Source organism: Lissotriton helveticus, chromosome 8 (genome assembly GCF_964261635.1).
Source record: "Lissotriton helveticus chromosome 8, aLisHel1.1, whole genome shotgun sequence".
In the NCBI taxonomy this organism is placed as follows: Eukaryota; Metazoa; Chordata; class Amphibia; order Caudata; family Salamandridae; genus Lissotriton; species Lissotriton helveticus.
Genome location: NC_136069.1, coordinates 1,245,334,493 through 1,245,361,544, shown reverse-complemented (window position 1 = coordinate 1,245,361,544; position 27,052 = coordinate 1,245,334,493). Strand labels below are relative to the sequence as shown.

Genomic DNA, 27,052 nt, shown 5'->3' with positions numbered 1-27,052 from the left:
CATACATTTTATGGATCCTGCATTAGCCATTGTCCCACAGTGTCCGGCACATTGCGAAGATGATTCGTTCCCTGGCGCTTGTGGTGACGCTGTGCCCACCCCCCCTAGAACTTCCCACACACCCCCTCCCCTAGCCTCGCCCTGAGTCACCCCAACTTCTCCAGGCCCCCCTCCCCCAGAACAGGACCTAACTTCACAAAAGCTGCTCCCATCCAAACTGTGTTCGAGCAAACGTGCTCTCCCAACTCACCTATTCCGCAGTCTGCACTACAGAGGCCTTATGGGCCCTATGGAGCGTGAACTAGCTTCAGAGACCTCAAGTACCGTCCCATTCCCCCCGCCCAACAATGCTCATGTAACTCACGATAGTTCAGTCTTACTGCAGCCTGCTCATGTGTCTGTAGTGGCCAACCCCAGCCGCCGCCGTTCAGTAGGGGCCCCTTATCCGACACTCAGCCCTCGATTATTTACCCCGACGTCTGCGGCGTGATCACCGGGCCTTTCGTGCTGCCAAGTTCCGATAGTTCTGTCTCCGAGCCCGTCCCTTGGTCCTCCGAGCCCGAGGCCCGCCCCGACTGGGCCAGCGCCGCGCCCGATAAGTCCATCACTGCTTGTAGCGCTGCTCTTCTTTCGTCCTCCGTCTGGGACTCCGTTGGTTTCCTGGACCTGTGCCTGCGCCCTTGGAGGAGTCATGCCTCGGTCAGTCCGATCGCAGCCACCTGCCCGCAATCTTCGGATGTCGGGAATCTTTTCTCAGCGGGCACCAATCCGTCCGTCCCGCAGCCCTTCCCTCACTGCAGCCCCGCAGGTCGCCAGGGAGGCCGGATGGCCGCTAATATTGTCCCCTCAGCGCAGGTACCGAGTGTAGGAAGGTGGATACCTGACTATGGTTGCCCCCAACTTTTTGCCTAGTGTTTTGCTGGTTTCTGACTTAGTTGGCCTGGGATCTTGCTATCCAGGACCCCAGGCTTCCTGCTCTCTCTGTTAAAATGGACTCCATGTACCCTAGGTACATATCTAATTGGATACTGAGTCACCTTATCAGTCCCTGTATAGTATACCTTAGGTATCCAGGGCATAGGTGTAGCCAGGGCCTACCAGGGGCTGAAGCATGTATTATGCCACCCCTGGCTGGCTATCCAAAACTGACACAACTGGCTGCAAGACAGCTGGGGCAAGGTGGTGTAATCACCCTTTGCTTTAGATATAGTATACCTATATCTAACCCTAAAATGGACACATATATTCCTATCAGTCACTCCTATGGCAGGCCTTATCGATCCTGAAGGCAGAGTGCTTGGAATTATGTGAGATGGTGCTCTGGCATGAGCTGAGCCCGTTTGCAGCTTGCGGAACCAAGTCCAAATAGCTGTTCCATGATAACGCTATACCATATACTCTTAAGTGCATTATAATCCTCGCGGTTAAATGCTAACTTTGGTATAGCATTACCAAAACATGTCGAGTAAGGTGTCATACGAATTGGAATACTATCCCCTCGCCAATTCTGGCGACGGGGTTAGCATTCCACCCCTCTAGAGGGACACGACATGTATGTAACTGTGAACCCCGGTTAAAGTCAGACATAGCCTCAGCTCCACAAAATGGATGCTGCCACCGAGACACAAGTCTTCCCTCCTGCTGCTGGGAGTCCTTCCAGCAACGGAGGCATGGACAAAGGGTTTCCTGTCAGGGGCGGTGCCAGCACCATCCCAGACAGGATTTTGTGTATTCCAGGTAGGCAGGGCTGAAAGGAAGGTGACTGCAAGTGGCACCCCGGTGCTCACTGTGCATATGCCGGCTCAAACCAGTTCCTGGGGCACACCAGCCCCTGAGCTGGGGAGAGACCGGACAAAGGAGAGGGGTGTAACCACCCCCCTCCTAGTCCCACCCATAGGGCAGGACTTAGTCGCGTGCCAGCCCCTTTTCTTAGTATAAAGATAGGAGCAGGCCCCCTTCCCACATTAGATAATCTTGAATCTTGAAACTACTTTCCACGAAAGGAACTCTTGACTCTTCTGAAGACTCTCCCTTGTGGCTAAGGAGTAGCCACCCTGCACCAGCAGGCACCATCGAAGCTCTTGCGGTTTGCTGAAGTCCATCCTCTGGATCAAGACTGCCCAGCTCGACAAGACCCGGTTTCCCCTCCATCTCTGACCTCTACCTACATCATCCAGCACAGCTGAGATTCGTGGGTGCGACGAGACCCGTGGGACCGGCCATCTTCAAGACCTGCACGACGCTTCTCCAGCACGACCCCCGAGAGACCCTCGAGTAAGTGCACTGGGGGTTTGAGAAGCCCTAACCCTAAGCAGCTCCAGCACCGAAGTCCAGCCTCCCAGCATCCACGAGATCTGTGTGGGGCCCTTCTGCTTCTTTGCTGCTTGCCACGTTGTCCGGTCACTTGCACGTTGGCTAGTGACCCTCTTGACGACGTACCACGACGATTTCACCGCTGGTCTGGTTGCTCCAGACTGGCCCTTGCTCCCCTCCAACAGAGGAGCACCCTGGACACTCCTGGTCCACTCCAGACGCCATCTTGAGTCCACCGCGTGGGCTTGCCTTTGCCAAGGCTTGTTGCTCCAATCCTGGTTTCAGCAGCGCCGACAGCAGATACCCTCGTGGGACAGCTCGCCCCTCCATCCTGGTCGCCAACAACGCCTCCTGGTCCGAGAGACTGCAGAGCCAAGCGTCGCCCACTCACCTGGTCGAGGTGCCCTCATCCGGTGCCATCCTGGTGCCCATCTGATCACTGGCTAGTGATCAAGAACTGAGTCCCCTCTGCTTTCAGGTCATCTTCAACTCCGATCCAGGCTTGGATCCCATCGAACTTCATCACTGGTCGCCTGCCAGCAACTTCTCCTTTCAGGCTCCATAGACTGTAACGAGGATTCCCGACGTCTTTTGAACCCTATGCAGCCGCAGCCCCTGGGCTAGGTAACTCGAGCATTTCGGTGCTCCCACGTAGGTTCACTATCTAAGTGTCCAGATCCTTTTTCGTTTTCAGCCTAACTGGTCGGATTCGTCCGATAACACTAACTTTACGAAATCTAGCATCCATAGACTTTGTCCCGCATCCGGCGTGAGAGTGCACACTCTGCACCCGATCTCCCTAGGCCTCCTGCTCGTAATCTTAAGGTTCAGTAGCGTAGTTCTAGCGATCCTGAAGCCTCTGGATCTTGTTACTTACCTGCTAGTATTTCGCATTCCACTTTTGTAGTATATGTTTTTTCGTGCCCCTCGGGCATTTGTGTAAATTGTGCAACTTGAAGTATTTTCGTAAGAGTTTTGTATTGTGCTTAGCTCCCTGACTCATAAAGAGTTCAGGGTAGAACTGTTATTAATAAATATCCTATATTTTTATAACAACTTGTGTGGTGTCCTTTCACTTGGTGTTCAAGGGGTATATGTGATGGTGAAACAGCTGGCTTAACACGCCCTCTAGAGTTTAGCCTGAAGACTGCTCGTGTTCATGCTACTAGTATAGCTGGTCTGAAAGGTTAACTTACAACCAATCATCAATAAGGGTTGTTTGGTATGATACAAAGTGATCACTAGAATAGTGAGCACTATATATCAGGCCAACTTCTCACATTGGTGGCAGCGGTGGGATTTGAGCTTGCTGTTGTTTTACCTCGCACGTATCCTAAGAATATCGATTGAAAGATCACATAAGTACCCAGGTACATATAACTTAACTTAGAATACTCTGAGTTCTACTGAACCAGCTGTTGTAGTGTAACAAGGCTTAGCACACCTTGACTACAACTCTTAGCAAGGGATCAGTAGGTAAACCCATAGTGTAGGTAGGTGCATCACTTACACCACACTAGAAGCATGTCTACCCATGGAGAGTCTTCAGAGACTCCGCTTGTGGCTGTTGACCCTCCACAGGTCACTTCCAGATATGCAGGCCTTAGCTTCCAGGAGATGAGACAACTGTGTACCTCCAGGAAACTAAAACAGGGTTCTAACCCTACCACTCCTTTTCTGTTAGGTCTTTTAGAGACGTTTGATGCTAGGAAAGCTTCTCAGACAGATGGGAGCATGCCCCCCTTAGAAGGTACCCTTGGTGATCCTGACCTCCCTGAAACTGAGGAAGTAGAAGGGGAGGTGGAGGAAGAGGAAATCTCTGGGGATGAGGCAGACAATGGTCCTGAGCTAGTCAGGCTTACTAGGGCCAACTTAGACCTACATAGGGAAGGATCTGGGGGACCCCCAGTACTGACCCTAAGCAGGCCTAACTTTGGAGTTAGAAGAGATAGATCTCATTCTAGGGACTCCAACATCTCTGTGCACTCTCATGCCTCTGCTCAGAGGAGACTGACTTCTCCTCAGAGAAGAGAACATGAAGCAAGGATGAAACAGGCTAATCTGAGGATTCAGAGGGAAGAACTTGCCCTTGCCAAGGAGAAGCTTGCCTTTGCTAGAGAGCAACAGTTGTGTGGGGTAGTCCCCACTGGTGGCAGCATTATCCCCAAGGATAAAGACAGGAGTTTTGATACTAGACACCTGAGTAAAATAGTGCCCCCCTTTAAACAAGGGGATGACATCCACAAGTGGATGACTGCTTTGGAGAGGGCCTGCACTGTCCAGTGCATCCCCCCAAATCAGTGGGCAGCTATATTGTGGCTCTCCTTTGAAGGTAAAGGTAGAGATAAGCTCCTCACTACTAGAGCTGAGGATGCTAACAATTACCAAGTCCTGAAGAATACACTGATTGATGGGTTTGGCTTAACAACTGAGCAGTACAGGTTGCTGTTCAGAGACACCCAGAAAACTCAGTCTCGGGATTGGGCTGACTTTGTTGATTGTGCCAGTAAGGCTTTGGAAGGCTGGCTACTGGGTAGTAAAGTTACTGACTTCACAGGATTGTATAATCTTATTATGAGAGAGCAAGTCTTAAATAATTGTCAGAACCAGTTATTACACCAGCACCTGGTAGACTCTGATCTGACCTCTCCACAAGAATTGGGTAAGAGGGCAGACAAATGGGTCAGAACCAGGATTAGGCCTAAGAACCAAGGTGGTGACCAGAAGAAGGAATCAACCAAGCCTCAAGAGAAGGGTGGGAATAAATCTACAGATCAAACCACATCAGGGCCCCAAAAATCCTCTGAGGGGGGTAGGTCCCAGAATCCTTCCAATACCCAGAAGAAACCTTATTGCCAAACCTGCAAGCAGGTGGGTCATTGGAAAACTGACAGCAGTTGCCCAAAGAACCCCAATAAGGAGAACATACCCCCAAGTAACATTCCCAAGCCCCCTGTTACTACTAGTAGTAATCCCCCAGGTGGTGGGAGTGCCCCCAAGAATTTGGGTGGTTTTACTTTGGGAGTTCCTGGGGACTCTGGCCTAACCAGGTCCCCTAACTTAGATACTCTTGTCTGTGAGGATGGCATGGGGTTTGCCAATTTCACTGATTGTCCCAACACTTTGGGCAAATACAGACAGGAGCCCCTCATCAATGGTTCAAAAGTTGAGGCCTATAGAGACACAGGGGCTAGCATCACTATGGTGACTGAGAGCCTAGTCCCCTCAAGGCAACTTATACCTGGTGCCACATACCAGGTGACAAACATTGATGGAGTGCAGAAGAGTCATCCCATAGCAGCGGTAAATCTCAGCTGGGGAGGTGTCACAGGCCCCAAGAGAGTGGCAGTGTCATCAAACTTGCCTGTAGATTGCCTACTGGGGAATGATTTAGAGATCTCAGCCTGGGCTGAGGTAGAACAAGAAACCCATTCTAAAATGGTAAATCTTCCTGAACAGGTTAGGAGGGATGTGCCAGTCTCAGCCCAATCTCAAGTAGATTCCCTCCCTGAAAAGGTTAGCAGGGCTGTGATGGTAACAGCCCATACCCAAACTGAGTCCCTTCCTGAAAAGGTTGGTGGGGTTGTGATGGCCACAGCCCAAACTCAGACTGATAATAGTGTTGTGAAGCCTGAAACTATGGATCACTCCACTCAAACAGAGAGCATTGAGGAGGAAGAGAAATCTCCCTCCCACCAGACTTTAGGAAAGGATCAGCCTCCTCAGGGAACTGATCTTGCCCCTTGTGAAGGAGCTGCCCCAGAGGTAGTCAGGCCTAGCCTGGCAGAGCCCCTGATGTCAGTGGACCCTTCCAAGGTGGGACCCAGTCTGGAGCAGGTAACCTGCCCCTCTCTACCCTGCCTCAGTCAGCCCAGGGCTGTGGAGGTCAGGGAGGCCAGTGGTGGACCCCAAAGGGCCCCCTGTCCAAAAGAACTCCCCAATCAGCAGATTAAGGGCACTGAAGCTAGTAGTCCTAGCCAAGTGAAAATAAAACAAACTCCTGAGGGGTCCCCCTGAAAATTAGTTAGGGACCTCCCACAGATGGACACTGTTGGGCACAGCCAAACCTGGGACCTAAGGGCCCCAAACCTGACCTGTCCCTCCAGTAAGCCAACCAGAGGGACCCAGCCTCCAGCTTTAGGTAGCCAGAGGTTGACCCTGAGAGCATACAGCAACTCAGTCTTGGAAAGAAAGGCATGTATGGTGGATTGTGATTGGAGGAAGCTGAGCCCAAAATAAGTGGAGCCTCACTTCAGTACTCCATATCAGCACCAGCCTTTTTCTTTACCAAAACACACCACAGGTAGAGATTCCCTATGGTGGAGACCCTTAGATACCCTTAGGGTGAGGGATTGCTTAGTGGACCATGAGATAGGGGGTAACCATGCCAGTGCATGCACCTCTTCATATGGCCACTCAGGCAATATAGGCTTACCTGGTCAAGGATAGCCTTATCTCCTTTCGTTTGGGGGGGGGTTATGTATGAAGGTGGATACCTGACTATGGTTGCCCCCAACTTTTTGCCTAGTGTTTTGCTGGTTTCTGACTTAGTTGGCCTGGGATCTTGCTATCCAGGACCCCAGGCTTCCTGCTCTCTCTGTTAAAATGGACTCCATGAATTGAATTGAATTGAAAAGGTTCTTCTATAGCGCATGGCTACTCTGAAGCATCCCAGCGCTTGATATAAAGCAGAAGGAGGTGGCAAGGAAACTACAATATAGGAACCAGCTTATCTATATCTTGGGGAACAGTGCTGTTTTTAGTTTTTTTCGGAATGCGGGCAGGTTGGGTTCTTGACGAAGTGGGAGGGGGAGGGCATTCCAAAGCATGGCTTCATTTCGCGAAAAGAGACGGTCCCCTGAACGGGCTCTGTTGGTCCTGGGAATTATGAGAAGGTTTTGTTGTTTAGAGCGAAGATCCCTAGATGGTTTATATGGTCTAACCATATCATTTAAGATGGGGGGGCCATTCCCATGAAGAGTTTTATGGACCAAACAGAGGGTCTTGAAATGGATCCGTTCCTTTATTGGGAGCCAGTGCAGGGTCCTTAGTAAAGGTGCCGCTGAAGTACGACGGCTGGTACCAGTGAGTAGCCTTGCTGCAGAGTTTTGGGCAGTCTGAAGGTGTCAAATGACTGAAATGGGGGCTCCTAGGTAGAGTGCATTCCCATAGTCCAGCCTTGACAAAATAAGGGACTGGACTATGGTTTTCCTAGCACTTTCGGGTAGCTGGGGGAGAATTTTACGGATTGTTTTCATTAAACCAAAGCAAGTAGCCACAGTCTTTCTTGCCTGGGTTTTGAAGGACAGTTCTGTGTCAAGCCAGAACCCGAGACTTTTTATCTCGGATTTTGGGATGGGCCCAGGCCCCATGCAAGGAGGCCACATAGAAAGGGTGTTAAAAGTGGCCTTCCTTCCAAGCAGCATCAGCTCCGTTTTCCCCCCATTCAGTTTCAGGTGAGACGCATCCATCCACTCTGCAACCGCTCCCAGGCAGCTGCAGAGATTAGTCGGAGGGGATTCCACCTGGTTTAGGGAGACTACTAGCTGGGTATCATCAGCATAACTCACCAGCTGGATTCCAAAGGGGGCTACTACCTCTGCTAAAGGAGCCATGTACACATTAAACAGTGTGGGGCTGAGGGAGGAGCCCTGTGGTACCCCACACTGTAATGGCACTGGGAGGGAGCAGTTGGTTTCTGAAAAGACCCTAAAAACTCTGTTGCTAAGGAAGGACCCGAGCTACTCAAGTGCCTTGCCTGTAACTCCGATTCTCTCAAGGCGGGCTAAGAGGACACGGTGGTTAACCGTGTCAAAGGCGGCACTGAGGTCCAGGAGGATAATGGCCGCGCTGCCACCTGCATCCAGAATCCTCCTGGAAGCCTCGACCACCCTCAACAGAGCTGTTTCGGTTCCCTGTCCCTTCCGGAATCCAGTTTGGGTGGGGTGTAGCAGGTCAAAGGTCTCCAAATAAGATGCTAGTTGTTTATTCACCCATTTTTCGGTCAGCTTACTGATGCCGGGAAGGAGGGAGATGGGGCGATAGTTGGAGAAATCATCAGGGTTGAGATTTGGTTTCTTCAGCAGGGCCTTTACCATGGCTAGTTTCCAGTCCTGTGGTACTATACCAGATTCCAGGGAGATGTTGACCAGATCAATGATGTGTTTGCTAACTTGGGGTAGGGCCAGTTTCAGAATGGACATGGGAGCGGGGTCAAGTGGAGAACCGCTTTTTATTGAGTTGAAAAGGGGGGGAAAAGTTAATCACTGAGCGGGTGGAAGGATGCAAGGTGAGGTAGGATAGAATTAATGTCATCCATCGGGGGAGGGTTGGATTCAACTACGGGAGGAGGAGGAAGAGAAAGGAGAATCTTTTCGATTTTTGTAGCAAAGAAACTTGCTAGTTCGTTGCAACGAGCACCAGATTCCTCAGATGATAGTTCAGATGAAGGGGGATCGGGGGCTCTTATCAAAGTTTTTACTATTCTGAACATCTCTCTGGGAGCATTAGTGGATTTTTCAATTTTTTCAGCATAAAAGGTGGATTTGGCTGTAATGAGGGCAGATTTATATTTTTTTATTGTGAGTTTATATTTGATTTTCTTTTCCTCGTCAAAGTGTTTCCGCTGTGGTTCTGAAATTCTGGATCCTACTGTTGTCCCGGTATCGAGGTCCGATACCCGTGTCCCGAAACATCAACGTACCATGACGAATTTGGTGTCGACGAACCGATAATGATTAGGACATCATTCCTATGCATTTGCGTCATGATCGAGGCATGCTAACACCCCTGAATCGTAGTTTCCGTCCCGACCCCTCAGACTCCATTTTGTAAACGGTATCCATCTTGTGTCTTGCCCTCATGATAAGTCAATTAAAGGTCGAGCTTGATCTAAAAGTACACGTCCACCTTCCCTGACTCCCCCCTGACCTGTCCCAACTGACTCCCTTGCCTCCAGCCAAACCTGTTTGGGCAGCTCCTCGCCCAGTGGCCTAATACGATAGCATCAATGCATAACATGCCCCAAACCATTCACTACATCCAGATCATGTTTTCTACACACACACACCTGTCGGCGTTCCCTGTTTATGGCCAGTTTTATGACTAGGAGGTGCCTTCTTTTATTGGGGCTTCACCGATATCTGATGGGAGTTCCGGGCTTGGCTGGGTAATCTATCACGAATTGGACATCTAAAATACGGGCTTGCCTACATGACTTCGCTCTTTTGTATTATTGTAGAAATATGTGTATAGCCATATCATAAACTCAAGAATTCTTGCTTGCAGCTATTATTTTTGTATATAAGGAGAAGGCTGGTTCTGTAAAAACGAACAGTCTCCTGAGAACACATGACCCGTGTTTGTCGTGCTTCTAGGACACCTGTTACTTGGTAGCTGCCAATAAAACTTGATCTCTGACTGCGACTAGAAGACTCAGTGTTTCTGTGGTCCGGAACAAGGGAGAACTCAGAGGTCTTCGGGTGTTATCCCCTGGCACCAAACGGGTTCCTAAAAACCCGTTACCTCAGTTGGCGCCCAACTCGGGGCGGTATCAAGCGGTGACGGTCCAAGCCAGATGTTCGTGAGGAGCTTCGTGTGAAAATTCCAGAGGACGGCCAGCCACTTCAGCGACCCCTGTATGTCGACGTGGTTCCGAAGGTCTTTGCTGCGAGGTTCCCCGCGTCCCGACGGCTACGAAGGACTGCTGCCCTGACTATCGCCTTGTTTTGGACCCAGTGATCCTTGGTAGAGCGAAACGATAGACGAGTCTTCTAGCGACGTCACCGATCTTCAAATACTTCAGTTAAGTATAAGTGGAGCGTCTCCCAGTCCTTAGTTTGTCCTTAGTTTTTGGTATCCTTGAGATACGCTTTGATTTGGTACTTGCAAGCCCCAAAGCCGAAGGACTTGTGTATTCACGAGAAATATCGTAACAGATAATCCTTTGAAGTTTGAAGCTAGACTAGTGAGCAAAGATGCCTGGTTTTAGCAGACTTGGAAACTTGTTTTGTCTTGGTTATAGTAAGGACTCCCGATTAGAGGATTCCTGTCCGGTTCCTCCGATTGGAACTCCAACATATGAGCTCTATGTAAAGCACGGCGTAGGTCCTATCACATATAATGAAGTGTGGATAAAATACACCCGCAAGGATGGTGTTTTAAAATGGCCCCAATATGGTAGTTTCGACTCAGAAATATTAGATAACCTAGAGGTCAAATTATTCAAGAGAAAAGCCCGGCCGGTGATGTTTGACTCTTTCCGCTTATGGCGCAAAGAAGCCAAACAGAAAGAAATAAAATTAGCAAAAAGGAATAAAAGAGGTATGTCAATGGTGCAAGCTGCCGTTGCATACAGGGATAACGAGGAAGAGCAAGAAAGCGAACAAATGTTGAGGAGCAAGAAACTAGCAGTAGATAAATTCTACCCGATGTTACCAAATAAGGGACAAGGTCAAGAGGAGAGATCCGAGAAAGATCCATTAATGTCCCACTTATTAAGCTCACCTCCACCGTATGCGTTAGACGCTACCGCACCACCAAAGCATTTTACTATACCGCGCCCCGGCGCACGTAACCCAGCTCTTGCACGAACGCCAGCTCCTCTTCAGCTGGTTTCTACTTCTCCGGCGCAGCCTTCTCAAGGGCCGCCATCTCTGCTACATACTCCATCTACTTCTACGACTTTACCTACAGCTCTAACTGTTCCCTATGATACTACGTCTGCCACTGTTTCAACTTCCTCTGCTATGACCTCGATTTCCTCTTCGCCTCAGCCTGTCTTTTCTGATGCACTTACTCCTCCGCAAGGTTCTCCTTCTATTAGACAAAGAGTGACAGGTACCGTCACTGGTCTGCTTTCACCTTTCTTTGGGTCGCCTAAAACAACGCCTAAAACAGAAGATAGACAGTTACGTAGTCAACTGCCTGATTACGAGGAAAGAAAAGTGCTGAATGAACTAGCACGCCAATGGATTACGGATACTGTTAGATATGATGTTCAGTCTGTTATGGAAGTTTTCCGTCAATGGAATGCACCCACTCAGAGATACGTATTCGAAGAGATGTGTGTATATCTGGGCGAAGATTTGGAGACGAATGATCCCAAATACACAATGAACGAACTATGGCGTACACGCTTTAAGTTTCATGAAGGTATGATTACAGGGGCAGATGTTGAGAAAGCGATAGAGTTATTGCTCTCTTATAGGAGTAAGGGAAATGTCTCTAGATCATGTCACGAAGACGATGCACCAGGTGGGAAAAGAGCGAGACAGTACCCCATGAGAGAGGTTCCTCCGGTTTGGAGGGAAGGTGATGCGAATGCGAATTCACCAATTCTGCCTCATTTCCAGCGTGTATGGGTACATGTCCCCTGGAAACGATCCGGTCTTAGCACTCAAGCAGACACTGCCTGATCCTCGTAAAAACCCGACTGGGTATTATAAGGAGTTATCGCAAACTGCAAGCTCATGTATAATGAATTTAGCGGATATAGACATGTTGTTTGGGAACGTTGTTCCACATCCTTTATGGAGCAAAATACGTCATACGAACCATGACCAAGAACTAGGTGACTCATGGGCGAACATTGCCGCTATAGATGCTAGACAAATTGGTGGTTCTAAACCTGAGCCGTTAATAGCTGAACTTCCCGGTAGGATTATCGCGTACATGAAAACAATAATGCCTGAAGTACGCGTAAACTGGGACAAGCTATCTGCGTGCAAGCAGAAGAAAGATGAGAATGTGTCTGACTTTTTCACAAGATTTGAGGAGACTTTCACCGATCATAGTGGTCAGGATATGGCTACCAAGGGTGGTCAAAGATTGTTTGTGGACAAATTCGTATATAATTTAATTCCTGAACTGTGTAATAAACTGAAAGATTCAGAGAGTGCTTGGGCTGTCTCTACGTCAGCGCAAATTTTAGCTACAGCCCAGTACTATGAAAATAGGCGCAAAGACGAGCTAGATAAAGTCGACAAAAAGACAAAAGATTTAAAAACTAAAGTTCTTCTCCAGCAAGCCTATCCGCCTCGCACGGCTAGTCAGCCCAATTATCAACCACAACAGCAGTATTCGAGAAACGCGCAAGGAAACGAGTTTTCGCATCAGCGTATTGCTTATGGCCCGAATCAATGTGCGTATTGCAAGGAAGAGGGTCACTTTAAAGGTAATTGTCCGGCTCTTGCTCGACGTTTGAGCGGTGCTTCAGGTGTAAGGGGAAGAGGTGTTCAACATGCCCCTAGAGGTAGGGGCCGTGGAAATTTCACCCAGAATACAACTTCTTTTCCGCCTCAGAATTCGATGAACAGCTTTGACCAACAGAATAATGAATCGTCTAGGTCAGCTCAGTACTATGCTGACGACTATTACACCGAACACGAAAATGAGGGTAACGATTGCTAGGACAGCCATGGACAAAGAGAGGGAGTTGTTTCAGTTCCAGTAGATCAGAATGGACCTTATGTCGAGGTAATTACCTCAGGAGTGTCAGAGCCATTTCTGCTGGATACTGGTGCTACAAAAAGTTCTATCATGCACTTGAAACTTCCTGGCGCACCTTTGTCTGGCGAAATGAATGTTTCAGTAGGTTTCTCTGGCGCCCCTGTTAGAAACCCGATCTCTAGTCCTATATCCCTTTCTATTGGCCCATGCGAATTAGAAGCACCCCTCATTCTTACAACAGGTTGCGGTGAAAATTTGTTAGGTTTGGATTTGCTAAAAAGGTTATATGCGACTTTGTACTGTTCCCCCTTGGGAGTACAACTTACTTTAGGTAGGAAAGTCATTTCTCCAATGTATTTGTCAAAGGACAATATTCCGACTGAATTGTCATCACTTCCTGATATACTTTGGGATAATGGCTCTAATGATGTAGGTCGTTTGGAGATAGCACCGTATGTCATAACATTGAAAGCCAACGTTAGGTTGCCACGTATTCCCCAAATACAAAATATCTAGCGAATGTGAAAATGCATTATTGACGATTGTTTATGACCTGATTGATAAAGACGTCATCGAAGAAACAACAGGAAATGTTTGTAACAGTCCAGTTCTGCCCGTCTTAAAGCGTACTGATCCTTTACAACCGCCTGTGTATAGGTTCGTCATCGACCTCAGAGAAGTGAACAAGATAGTTATCCCACAGTTTCCAGTTGTCCCCGACATTACTGCTTTATTGACGATGGTTCCAGCTTCAGCAAATTGGTTCTCGGTGATTGACCTGAAGAACTCTTTCTTCAGCATCCCGATTGCCGAGGAGAGTAGAGATATTTTTGGATTCAATTTAGGAGGACGAAGCTTCCGCTTCAAGTGCGCTCCTCAAGGCTACTGCGAAAGCCCATCAATATTCAGTCAGGCCCTGAAAACACAACTAGACACGATTATTCTACCGAATGGTTCAACTCTGATTCAGTACGTAGACGATCTGCTGATCGCTGCAGACACTGAAGAAATTTGCAAACGAGCTACGCTGTCATTATTGCATCACTTATGTAACATGAAGCACAAAGTCTCTCTCTCCAAACTCCAATTTTGTCGATAAGAAGTTACCTACCTAGGTCACATCTTGTCGAAGGAGGGAAGGAGACTGACACCAGAAAGAATACAGGCAATTGCAGAACTGAGTGCCCCAAGGACACAGAGAGAGGTTCGAGCCTTCTTGGGCATTACATCGTACTGTAGACAATGGATACCGAATTTCTCACTACTAGCCAAACCCTTGCTGGCACTACTCTGTAAAGACACGCCAAATCCTATGCCCTGGTCTGAAGATTGTCAGACGAGTTTCCACGAGTTGCGTGATGCATTATGTTCGGCTCCTGTGTTGGGAAACCCCAACTACAGTAAGCCTTTTACATTATACGTCCATGAGAAGGAAGGTTGTGCATTATCAGTTTTAACACAACATTTTGGGGACAAACAGCGCCCATGCGCGTATTTTTCAGCAACTCTAGACCCTGTGGCTAAAGCCCTACCAAGTTGTCTGAGGGCTACCGCCGCAGCAGCTGTCTGCATTCGACAATCCGCTGGATTAGTCATGAATAATACTCTGATCGTTATGGTCCCGCATGCAGTAGACATTTTACTAAACAGGACGAAGACACAACATCTTACTAGCCCTCGACTATCCAGTTACGAACTTACACTGCTAGCAAGTCACATCCACATAAAGAGGTGTGATACACTGAACCCCGCAACGTTATTACCCATTCTGACAGAAACAGACAAGATTGATAACCATGACTGCTGTTTTAGGACAGAAGAAGAGACAAAAGGGAGAGTAGACTTACAGGACACTCCCCTTCCTGAATGCAACGAAACTTTATGGGTTGATGGTTCATGTTTCAAGCTGCCGAATGGTGATACGACTGCAGCATATGCCGTAACGACATTAAACACCATTATAGAGACCGCGCGCATTTCCCATAATTCTGCACAAGCTGCAGAGCTAATTGCGCTTACCAGAGCATGTGTGTTAGCGAAAGGAAAGCGAGTGAATGTGTACACTGACAGCCAATACGCCTTTGGCGTGGCTCACAGTTTTGGGAGATTGTGGCGTGAACGTGGGTTTCTTACGTCACATGGTGCAAAGATACAACATGGTCAGCTAGTTAATGAGCTCCTCGAGTCACTGACCTTGCCACTACAAGTTGCCATTGTGAAATGCAGTGCACACAAAAAGATTCAAGATGATGTTGGCCGCGGGAATGCATTTGCAGACGAGGTTGCGAAAGACACTGCAAGGAACGCAATGAGTCGGATGTATGTTGTAGGTCCCGCTAGATGGATTACGGATGTGGGAATGTGTGTGGACACCATTGAAAGCGTAAAATCTATACAAGCCGAGGCAACTGAGAAAGAGGTGAATGAATGGAGAGAAAGTAAAGGTAGATTAGACGCGAATGGTTGTTGGGTCGAACTGTCAGAACACCAGCGATGGCTATTACCTAACGCATATGTACTTGCAGTAGTAACCATGGCTCATGGAGTTGCGCACATTAGTTCGAGAGGAATCTGTAAAGTATTGGCCCCAGTATGGCAAAATGGTAATATCCCGAAATATGCAGAGAATGTGGTCAGAAACTGTATGGTGTGTTTGAAGTACAATCCCGGTAGGGGAACCCCAACTCCAGCTGGTCATTTTGCGCCTCCAACGTATCCGTTCGAGGTTTTGCAGCTCGATTTCATTCACATGGAGAGATGCAACAATCTGAAGTATGTGCTCGTTGTTGTTTGCGCTTTCTCCAGGTGGGTGGAAGCGTACCCCCTTAAGGACAATACTGCCTTGTCAACTGCCAAAGCCCTTGTCAAAGAGTTCTTTCCGAGATTCGGTATGCCTAGAATCGTCTGGAGTGATAATGGAAGTGAATTCGTAGGACGCGTGATGAAGAGAGTGTGTGAGTGTTTAGGCATACAACAAAAGTTTCACTCTGCGAATCACCCCCAATCAGCTGGATTAGTAGAGTGCTACAATGGCACTTTAAAGCTCAAATTAGCCAAGATCCAAGCCTGTACAGGTCTTAAATGGCCTGACGCCTTGCCCCTAGCACTCTTGTCAACCAGAATGACCGTCCATTCCAGGTTAGGACTTAGTCCTCATGAGATAGTGTTTGGCCGCCCAGCCAACGTCTGGGGCATGCCAAGGCCAAAGAAACTCAGCGAAATAGAGCACCCCGTACTGCTTGACTATTTGTGCGAATTAACAACTAAATTGTGTGTTTTACACCAACAGGTTCACAGTTCCTCTCCGCCAGCCTCTGACGATCCAGGTCACTCCATCGAACCCGGCACGTGGGTCTTGGTGCGGAATTTCCAGCGCACAAACAACGGACAGCCGAGGTGGACCGGACCGTACCTCGTACTTCTTTCCACGAGATCAGCTGTTCGGGTGGAAGGCAAAAAGAACTGGGTGCACGGGACCCATTGTAAACGGGTCCCTCTGCCCCTTCCATACGACCGGTGGGTCAACGAAGGAATTGCCGACTCCGAGACAGAATCCATACCTCGCTTCAATCCCTTTCAGCGATGCACGTTTAAAAGAAACTGGTACCGAAAAGGAGAGTGATCATATTTTACAAGGACTTGTGCCACCATCTATGCAGTTGGACACTTCAGAACCTGAGACATTGTTTGAAGACCACACCGTACCAGGAAAACGACGGTACAATTTAAGGTCTAAACAAAGAGACTAATAAAAAGCAAACTAATGTGATTTTCCCTTCCCCCAAGAACTATTTTTGATTTTTCAGCTCTCTCACTCTCAGGGAACTTGCTCATTTTTGATTTTTGAACCGCCATCCGGTTCTGCTGCTAGGGTCGCGGTTGAAGTCTGGGGAGTGCAACTGGGGACGTTTAGGTCAATGGTTCTGGTTGGTCCAAGGGAGTTACCCCGGACTGAACAGAGCGCACTCCCTGGCAGAATCAACCTACCGCCGCGGGCAGCAACTAGAGGATGGAGTTTCCTAGGGTAAAGAGACCTGCCAGACTCACGGACTTTGAAAGACAATTATGCCCGATACTGGCCAAAAGAAGTTTTTTGATAATATGTATTTTTATGTTGTGTAGCATAGCAATGTTCTTGACTGGTTATACTCTATTCGTCTTTCAAGTTTCCTTGTTCTCAAATGACACTCGGCCAACTCCTCCTCTCACTCTCTCCACACACTCCTTTCACCCTCTACCTGAACACGAGTCTGCCAGAAGACTCGAATTTGTAAATAACTCATTCATTCAACTTCTACACCAACACCAGTCCATAATGAACACATCGAACTGTTGGGTATGCGGACTCATGCCGCACACGACTGATAAGGGTATCCCATACTTCATCCTGCCTTTCAGTTATTATGGTTCTCTGTGGGCTTTCCAGACCATGTTCCTATTCGCCCTAGAACCGTACCAGACCCGTTCTACTGAGAGTGATTCCAGTAACAAGGCACTAGTAGCAGGGATAAGAAATATGAGTAGAGAGTTCGACACATATCTTACGATTCCCAAAGATGAACTCACTCCGTACACTCGTTGGAACGTAACTAAATATGGGGTTTACCTGAGTAAGAGCCAGACAGCAAAGAAATCCCGCCCAGTTTGGATAGTACCCAACCGAGGTCACTTATGTTTACAAGGTATCGGTAGGGATCCCAAAGCACAATTAGGAAAGAGTATATGCGCGGAAACATATGTGTTCGCTTCCCGAACTTCCCCTATATTCTTAGCAGCCAAAGGCACCTATTTCGTCTGCCATGACCAAGCCTACACCTGGTTGCCCCCTGACTTCTCAGGTACATGTTTTATCTCATTTCTGCTGCCTCCCACCTACACGGCCAGAGCAGATTACCATCGGACAAGGACAGCTAGAGGTGTCGTGAGTAAAGACGACACCGCGGGTCAGGAATTCGCTGACTTCGCAAAGGGTTTTCTGCCATTTTGGGGGCCTATGGTGAACAGCAGGAATATTCGCCAGTTATCGAGGATAGTTGAATCTGCCGTGATTACAACGGCCGGAGCCCTTGGCAATTTGACGACCGAACTTCAGTCGGATCGATTTATGACCCTTCAGAACCGAGTTGCCCTAGATATCATACTCGCCGATCGTGGTGGTGTGTGTAGAGTGATCCAATCCAGTTGTTGCATTTTCATCCCTGATAACGCACCGACAGTGTACCAGGCCATCTCTAAGTTACACGAGATATCTGGTTCCCTTCACGTAGAAAAAGGGGACTGGTCCTTACTAGGGTGGTTCTGGGAACTGATCGCTACCTGGGGATGGAAAACACTGATCTTCATTGGGATGATCTTAGCACTTCTGTTTATGTTCTGCCTGTGTGTACAGTGCGCTCCTGCACTATGTGGCCTCTGTGCTACCTCATGTGTACGGAAGCCTATGTCAAGGGACGAACAGAGCAACAGAATGATGCTACAGCAGCATCTCCACGAATTCCTTCATACAGATTTAGACTCGGATTGACATGAATTATTGCCTTATATGAGGGCAAAAGGAGGGTCTGTGGTTCTGAAATTCTGGACCCTACTGTTGTCCCGGTATCGAGGTCCGATACCCGTGTCCCGAAACATCAACGTACCATGACGAATTTGGTGTCGACGAACCGATAATGATTAGGACATCATTCCTATGCATTTGCGTCATGATCGAGGCATGCTAACACCCCTGAATCGTAGTTTCCGTCCCGACCCCTCAGACTCCATTTTGTAAACGGTATCCATCTTGTGTCTTGCCCTCATGATAAGTCAATTAAAGGTCGAGCTTGATCTAAAAGTACACGTCCACCTTCCCTGACTCCCCCCTGACCTGTCCCAACTGACTCCCTTGCCTCCAGCCAAACCTGTTTGGGCAGCTCCTCGCCCAGTGGCCTAATACGATAGCATCAATGCATAACATGCCCCAAACCATTCACTACATCCAGATCATGTTTTCTACACACACACCTGTCCGCGTTCCCTGTTTATGGACAGTTTTATGACTAGGAGGTGCCTTCTTTTATTGGGGCTTCACCGATATCTGATGGGAGTTCCGGGCTTGGCTGGGTAATCTATCACGAATTGGACATCTAAAATACGGGCTTGCCTACATGACTTCGCTCTTTTGTATTATTGTAGAAATATGTGTATAGCCATATCATAAACTCAAGAATTCTTGCTTGCAGCTATTATTTTTGTATATAAGGAGAAGGCTGGTTCTGTAAAAACGAACAGTCTCCTGAGAACACATGACCCGTGTTTGTCGTGCTTCTAGGACACCTGTTACTTGGTAGCTGCCAATAAAACTTGATCTCTGACTGCGACTAGAAGACTCAGTGTTTCTGTGGTCCGGAACAAGGGAGAACTCAGAGGTCTTCGGGTGTTATCCCTGGCACCAAACGGGTTCCTAAAAACCCGTTACCTCACCGCCATTGTCTTTCCTCTCGTTTGCATTCCTGTTTAAGAGACCTTAGGTCTGAATTGAACCAAGGCTGTTTATTCGAGCCTTTTTTGTTTACAATATGTTTTTTTGGGAGCACACTATCCAGTGATTGCTCAATCCATCGATTGAAATCTGTGTTGGCCCTGTCGATATTCTGATTGGCCAGAGGTTCGTTCTGCTTCAACGATTCTATCCAGTCGCTGGATTCTAATTTTGTCCAGCGCCTACCTAAGGTTTTGTGGGAAGGTTGTTTGGTGCTAGGTCTATTTACCCTAGGTACATATCTAATTGGATACTGAGTCACCTTATCAGTCCCTGTATAGTATACCTTAGGTATCCAGGGCATAGGTGTACCCAGGGCCTACCAGGGGCTGAAGCATGTATTATGCCACCCCTGGCTGGCCATCCAAAACTGACACAACTGGCTGCAAGACAGCTGGGGCAAGGTGGTGTAATCACCCTTTGCTTTAGATATAGTATACCTATATCTAACCCTAAAATGGACACATATATTCCTATCAGTCACTCCTATGGCAGGCCTTATCAATCCTGAAGACAGAGTGCTTGGAATTATGTGAGATGGTGCTCTGGCATGAGCTGAGCCCGTTTGCAGCTTGCGGAACCAAGTCCAAATAGCTGTTCCATGATAACGCTATACCATATACTCTTAAGTGCATTATAATCCTCGCGGTTAAATGCTAACTTTGGTATAGCATTATCAAAACATGTCGAGTAAGGTGTCATACGAATTGGAATACTAACCCCTCGCCAATTCTGGCGACGGGGTTAGCATTCCACCCCTCTAGAGGGACACGACATGTATGTAACTGTGAACCCCGGTTAAAGTCAGACATAGCCTCAGCTCCACAAAATGGATGCTGCCACTGAGACACAAGTCTGCCCTCCTGCTGCTGGGAGTCCTTCCAGCAACGGAGGCATGGACAAAGGGTTTCATGTCAGGGGCGGTGCCAGCACCATCCCAGACAGGATTTTGTGTATTCCAGGTAGGCAGGGCTGAAAGGAAGGTGACTGCAAGTGGCACCCCGGTGCTCACTGTGCATATGCCGGCTCAAACCAGTTTCTGGGGCACACCAGCCCCTGCGCTGGGGAGAGACCGGACAAAGGAGAGGGGTGTAACCACCCCCCTCCTAGTCCCACCCATAGGGCAGGACTTAGTCGCGTGCCAGCCCCTTTTCTTAGTATAAAGATAGGAGCAGGCCCCCTTCCCAAATTAGATAATCTTGAATCTTGAAACTACTTTCCACGAAAGGAAGTCTTGACTCTTCTGAAGACTATCCCTTGTGGCTAAGGAGTAGCCACCCTGCACCAGCAGGCACCATCGAAGCTCTTGCGGTTTACTGAAGTCCATCCTCTGGATCAAGACTGCCCAGCTCGACGAGACCCGGTTTCCCCTCCATCTCTGACCTCTAGCTACATTATCCAGCACAGCTGAGATTCGTGGGTGCGACGAGACCCGTGGGACCGGCCATCTTCAAGACCTGCACGACGCTTCTCCAGCACGACCCCCGAGAGACCCTCGAGTAAGTGCACTGGGGGTTTGAGAAGCCCTAACCCTAAGCAGCTCCAGCACCGAAGTCCAGCCTCCCAGCATCCACGAGATCTGCGTGGGGCCCTTCTGCTTCTTTGCTGCTTGCCACGTTGTCCGGTCACTTGCCCGTTGGCTAGTGACCCTCTTGACGACGTACCACGACGATTTCACCGCTGGTCTGGTTGCTCCAGACTGGCCCTTGCTCCCCTCCAACAGAGGAGCACCCTGGACCCTCCTGGTCCACTCCAGACGCCATCTTGAGTCCACCGCGTGGGCTTGCCTTTGCCAAGGCTTGTTGCTCCAATCCTGGTTTCAGCAGCGCCGACAGCAGACACCCTCGTGGGACAGCTCGCCCCTCCATCCTGGTCGCCGACAACGCCTCCTGGTCCGAGAGACTGCAGAGCCAAGCGTCGCCCACTCACCTGGTCGAGGTGCCCTCATCCGGTGCCATCCTGGTGCCCATCTGATCACTGGCTAGTGATCAAGAACTGAGTCCCCTCTGCTTTCAGGTCATCTTCAACTCCGATCCAGGCTTGGATCCCATCGAACTTCATCACTGGTCGCCTGCCAGCAACTTCTTCTTTCAGGCTCCATAGACTGTAACGAGGATTCCCGACGTCTTTTGAACCCTATGCAGCCGCAGCCCCTGGGCTAGGTAACTCGAGCATTTCGGTGCTCCCACGTAGGTTCACTATATAAGTGTCCAGATCCTTTTTCGTTTTCAGCCTAACTGGTCGGATTCGTCCGATAACACTAACTTTACGAAATCTAGCATCCATAGACTTTGTCCCGCATCCCGCGTGAGAGTGCACACTCTGCACTCGATCTCCCTAGGCCTCCTGCTCATAATCTTAAGGTTCAGTAGTGTAGTTCTAGCGATCCTGAAGCCTCTGGATCTTGTTACTTACCTGCTAGTATTTCACATTCCACTTTTGTAGTATATGGTTTTTCGTGCCCCTCGGGCACTTGTGTAAATTGTGCAACTTGAAGTATTTTCGTAAGAGTTTTGTATTGTGCTTAGCTCCCTGACTCATAAAGAGTTCAGGGTAGAACTGTTATTAATAAATATCCTATATTTTTATAACAACTTGTGTGATGTCCTTTCACTTGGTGTTCAAGGGGTATATGTGATGGTGAAACAGCTGGCTTAACACGCCCTCTAGAGTTTAGCCTGAAGACTGCTCGTGTCCATGCTACTAGGATAGCTGGTCTGAAAGGTTGACTTACAACCAATCATCAATAAGGGTTGTTTGGTATGATACAAAGTGATCACTAGAATAGTGAGCACTATATATCAGGCCAACTTCTCACACCGAGGCGGTGTCCATCTTGGCCGCCAGTTCCCTTGCGCTACGGTGTCGTCTTTCTCCCTCACCGGCGCGGCCGCCGGGGTGAAGCTGAGACCGGAGCAGGCCCAGGGATGTCCTCTGAGACGTCCCGGAGTTTCACGGGGATCCCAGGTCGATGGAAGGAGTATATTTACGGATAATCGGGCAGGGGTCAGGAGCCTCGTTAGGCTACGACCATCCTCACCGGCTGCTAGCCACGCCCCCTCATTTGCCCTCACACACGCCCACACATCTGGCACAGCCGCAGCGGTGGATGCTCCTTCTCCTACATTGCTGTCAAGACCTGAAACAACCTTCCCCTCCAGCTCAGGACAGCCCCCTTGCTGGCAGACTTCAGAAAAGAGACTCAAGACCTGGTTCTTCAACTGAGACACAGCGCCCAGATACCCCTGGGGGTGACAGTGTTGTGCTTTACCAAATGCTGTTCATTGATTGATTGAATAGCTCTTGCATAAAAGAGACCTATTAGCTCTGTCAATGCTTGTTCTAACCTTTGAACATAAAGATTCTAAAGTCCGACAACTCACCTTCTGCTTAAGTAGGTGACTGAGTGGACTGCAAACAGGCAGTATCTACAGTCCCAGATTGTGACCACCAGGTTTTATTTTTACCAGCATGACTAGCATTTTAATGTATACATGACTACCAGGCCGGTTTTTACCAACATGAGCAGTAATCTAATGGACTGGTCGATAAAAAGTAGGAAAGTCACCTAAAGCAGGTATTTCTCCCTCTTATCAGACAGCACCTATTCAAAACAACAAATATATGCAGACTACACTTCAAAATGTGTTCTAGAGCTGCCCCTGAACGATCCAAGAGCGATGAAGTTAACAAACGCAGCAACGCCCTGATTAAAATAAATACGGACGATTGTATATAATGTTCGGCCCTTTGCAAAATCTTAAAACATGAGTAACTTGCCGGAGCATCCCACTCCTAGTCACAGTCCCTCCCAGTGTGACCTTTGAATACACCCGGTGTAATTGCCGGTCAGGGAGGGCGGCTCCCTGCAGCAGGAGGGGCGCGGCGATTAGTCACAGCTCAGAGGGAGGAGCCAAGGTGAGCTGTTCTGTTGGCCCGGCCTTCTGGGGGCGGAGCTTGAGGGCGTGGCGCTCTCACCACCCTTAACTGCCGCCCCTCTCGCTAACGGCCCTGCAGTCTCATTGATAATGGAGGAGGTCGGCACGCCGCCGCTGTCCGTGCTAGGCGTGAGCTTGGCCGTGGCCTCCAGCCTGGTGAATGGGACCCCCTTCGTCTTGCAGAAGCGGGGGATGCTGCGGGCTCGCCTGCGAGGTAGACTGCCCCCTTCCGCCTGTACCTCAGCTCTGCGTCTCGCTCACACATCAGCACCGAGGCTGGCACGGAGTCTCCTTATTGGTGTGACGCGAAACCGCTTCTCGTGCCTGTCCCCGCTAGGGCTCGCGGATAAAGTGCCAGCTTCACCAAACCTGGGCCTTCATTACTTTGACGCCTATCAAGGCAGAGCACTTCTATGGGAAGGGCACTGCTAGCAGAGTATGGGAAACTTGTGAGTACCGACCGTACCCGCAAGTTTCCCAAACTGCTAGCAGAGCACTTCAAATAGGAGTAAATGCAATGTAGGGTTTCTAGTTCATTCTGCTCGTGTACTCTCCAGTTGGCAGTAAATAACACACACATTTTACGTTCAATGTCAATTTTCACTGCCCCCCCCCCCAAAAAAACAATATTTGTTCGTGCATGATCTATATTAAATATATTTTTCTCACACACAAGAAGGGGGAGAGGTACAAAACAAACCACTACTCTAGCCTCCCCAAATACAACTGTAAACACATCAAGGAGAGTAGTGTGTGGATGTCATGATTAGAGGTGGTAGGTGCTCAGTGGAAAAATACTGCCCTCACTCACAAAATTGTGACATGCCTCATCGGGCTTGCTTCAGTACACCCCTATATTAAATAATCACATGGTAGTACTTACTAGTAAATGCTTTTCTTAGCTATTCTAACAGGCTAGTAAATAAAGTTCTTTGTACAAATAACTTATTTTAGCCAACATTTGTAACGCTTTTAGTATGTACAAATTTAGGGGCGTGTGAACTGTAAGTCACAAGGAGTCTTAGAAAACTAATAAGTTTACCTGTTTTTGAGGAGGGCGAAATTAACAAAGATAGGGTCTGGTTCTAAGAACAGGTGCACGAGCCGTGCCGTTAAAATAATTGGCATCTAAATCACGCAACAAGAATCATGGGATATGGTAGCCTCTTAAAAGTAAATAAGAAAATATTTATTTAATGTGCAGAAACATTTAACCTTAATGCATCAGATTATTTTTGAACAGCGCACTCTGAACTCATGTATTGGAAGGCACACTCGTATGTAATAACAAAGTAAAAGGACTCTAAAACAACATATTTGCCTAGGATCACACAATCTATTCATAGCCGGCCATGATTAGTCCTAGGTTTTCTGGTTTCAAGTTATGCAAATCCCCCACTACATAGCTACCTCTTTCTCTCTTTTTTTTAAATTCTAAAGATGTATGCTTTATACCAAACGTTTATGCTTTGGTTTTAATTGTTGGTGCATTATGGTAGAGCGTGGGTGACAAGCAGAAGCCACATTAAAACTCAGCTCGTTTTGGGTTCGAGGGTCCAAGAGGACCTCGAATTGAGCCAGACCATGGCCTCTGGCTCGAGGTTTGAATGGCTCGTCGACCTCTACCAGTTTTTAAGTTTAAAGCTTTATTGAGAAGAATAAATATAAAACGAACAGGTTTACATTGACGTTCTGGTTATGTGTTAATGAAGACCATCTAAATCAAAGGCTTTTGTGAGAAATATTCAAATCCAAATGTCTGTAAACCAAAGAACCATATATTAATGAAATAACAATCTACAGAAGTTTAAATAAGGAATGAACATTTTCAGCTAAGGCATGAGGATGAGTTGAGAAAAAAGAAAAGAAGGGAGTAATGAACTCGTTTACTTGAATAATGTAATTAGTGCGTATTGGAAATGTCATCTTATTGATGTAAACATATTGTATGGGCATATTTGATTCAATACATTTATTGGGAGAACATACTATCGAAAGGAATCAACTTAATGTTACCCACTTTCATCTTTGAGTATTGTTTATCGGATTCACTGCTTGTTGAAAACAATAAAAATGATTACCGAACCAGACCCTGAAGACACTCGCCACGTATTATGCATGCAACCTTTTTTAACACAAATCCCAATGCTGGCCAGCGAATTGACCGCACTATTTCTTTTTATTTTTATTTTCACAGGTGCTTCCTATTTAACTGACATTGTTTGGTGGGCAGGCACGGTTGCAAGTGAGTATCTTTACTAAATGTGTGTGCTTGTTGCTCTGTTAAGATTTTAAAATGTCGCATTACAGGGTGGGAAAGCATCACTGGGAAGTAAATAAATCTTGGTGGTTGAAGTGCTTCATTGGGGATAAGATGTTAAGTCTGTGTGACATCCAATTATAAGGTGAAAAGGCATCTGGACACCATTAGCAGCAATATCAAGCACATTGAATTTGGATCTGTGTTGTGCTGCCTCAAAAGAACCTTAAAGTGCTTTACTACTCTACCTCAGGAACATGCCCATGCTATGCTTGTACTAGGTGCTATGCTTTTCTATTGTACCCTGTGTGTGTTGTTACAGGAATATTCCCTGCATGGTAAACAGATAGGTACTCCGCACTGCACGCTGAACGGCTTGTGAAAATGGTGTCTTCAGTTATTGTTTTACCCCGTTATCCCACTAATCTAGCATGGCGTACAGAGGCCTAGGCCTGCACCTTTTAAAGCGAGGTCCTGAATCAGTTTTGTGACTTTGAAAAGCACAGAGAGAATCTCCTCATGGACGATAAAGAACCAAAGCCCTCACCCGAGATGAGATACATCAAGCGGTGGTGACAGCATATCTAGATTTGGGAATCAGTATTGTGACCAAGAGTGTGAGTTAGACTGTTTGGTGAGTCTTGATACTGGAGCTATTTTTTTTTTTTTTTTTTACTTTATTTTTTCAGCAAAATGAACAACATAATCCCCCCCAAAATTGGCATCGGTAGAAAGAAAATACAGGTGTACACATTCCATAGTCGATACTGGAGATAGTTAGATCCAATTCCGATGCCCTGTGTTTCTCATGGCACAAGATGGAGGGTGAATACAGCTCCCCAAGGCAATGGAAGTGTATGTACTGCAGTCCTGTGCCTGGAGCTTGGAGACCCCGATACTAAAGTGAGGAAAGATGGCTCCCATTAGAAATTCAGTGAGCACCTTGTTAGCAAAGGGCTTCGGATTAGTTCTTCCTGAACAATGCCTTTTGGTCCAATTCTATGTTTGTGTTGACCAAGGAGGAGAGAAGTACTATACAGAGAACTGGAACTGCTGTGTGACCAGGCTGGTGTTTGTATAACAACCAGTCACCCAGAGGTGAGGGGGCATCATACCAAATCTGCACCTTCTGCTGGAGGAGCTTAGGGTCTTCGTAGAAGTTTGCCTGCTGAGAAAGAGGGAGTGTGCCTAGACCTGCTGGAGAAGAGACTGTCCAGGAGGTGAATCCCACTGTGAGTAATAGTCAGAAAGACGGAGACACTGTATGGGAGTGAAGCTAGGAGAGACCTGTGTGTGGAAGCGGCTCACTATCTCTGAAATACGTTTTGGTTGTCATCCGCATCAAGCCTTCTGCAAAAATGAAGTATCAAATGAAATCTGGAGCCCTCAATGACTGAGAGACTGGTGCTGGAGGAATTGGAGCTGAACCTTGATGCACCAAGTATCTTGCCTGCAACTTGCCTAGGGAAGCCGCAACTACTGAAGATTAGAGCTGCTGCTCTGAGGCGCTGCACTAATACTGTAGACGTCTTCAAGTTACCACCGACTTGTTGGCCCCAGCTGCGCGGTAGG

At 47.9% G+C, this 27,052-nt stretch overlaps 1 protein-coding gene across 1 annotated transcript in view; it reads left to right on the top strand.

Moving 5' to 3' along the window:
- Positions 1 to 23,247: 23,247 nt before the first annotated feature.
- Positions 23,248 to 27,052, top strand: part of NIPA1 (NIPA magnesium transporter 1) — a 67,976-nt gene continuing 64,171 nt past the window's right edge. Inside the window, exons 1-2 of the mRNA XM_078658233.1 lie at positions 23,248 to 23,434; positions 25,418 to 25,465. Coding sequence (XP_078514359.1) covers positions 23,311 to 23,434; positions 25,418 to 25,465 — 172 coding nt within the window. The 5' untranslated portion in view covers positions 23,248 to 23,310. The remainder of the gene's footprint in view (positions 23,435 to 25,417; positions 25,466 to 27,052) is intronic.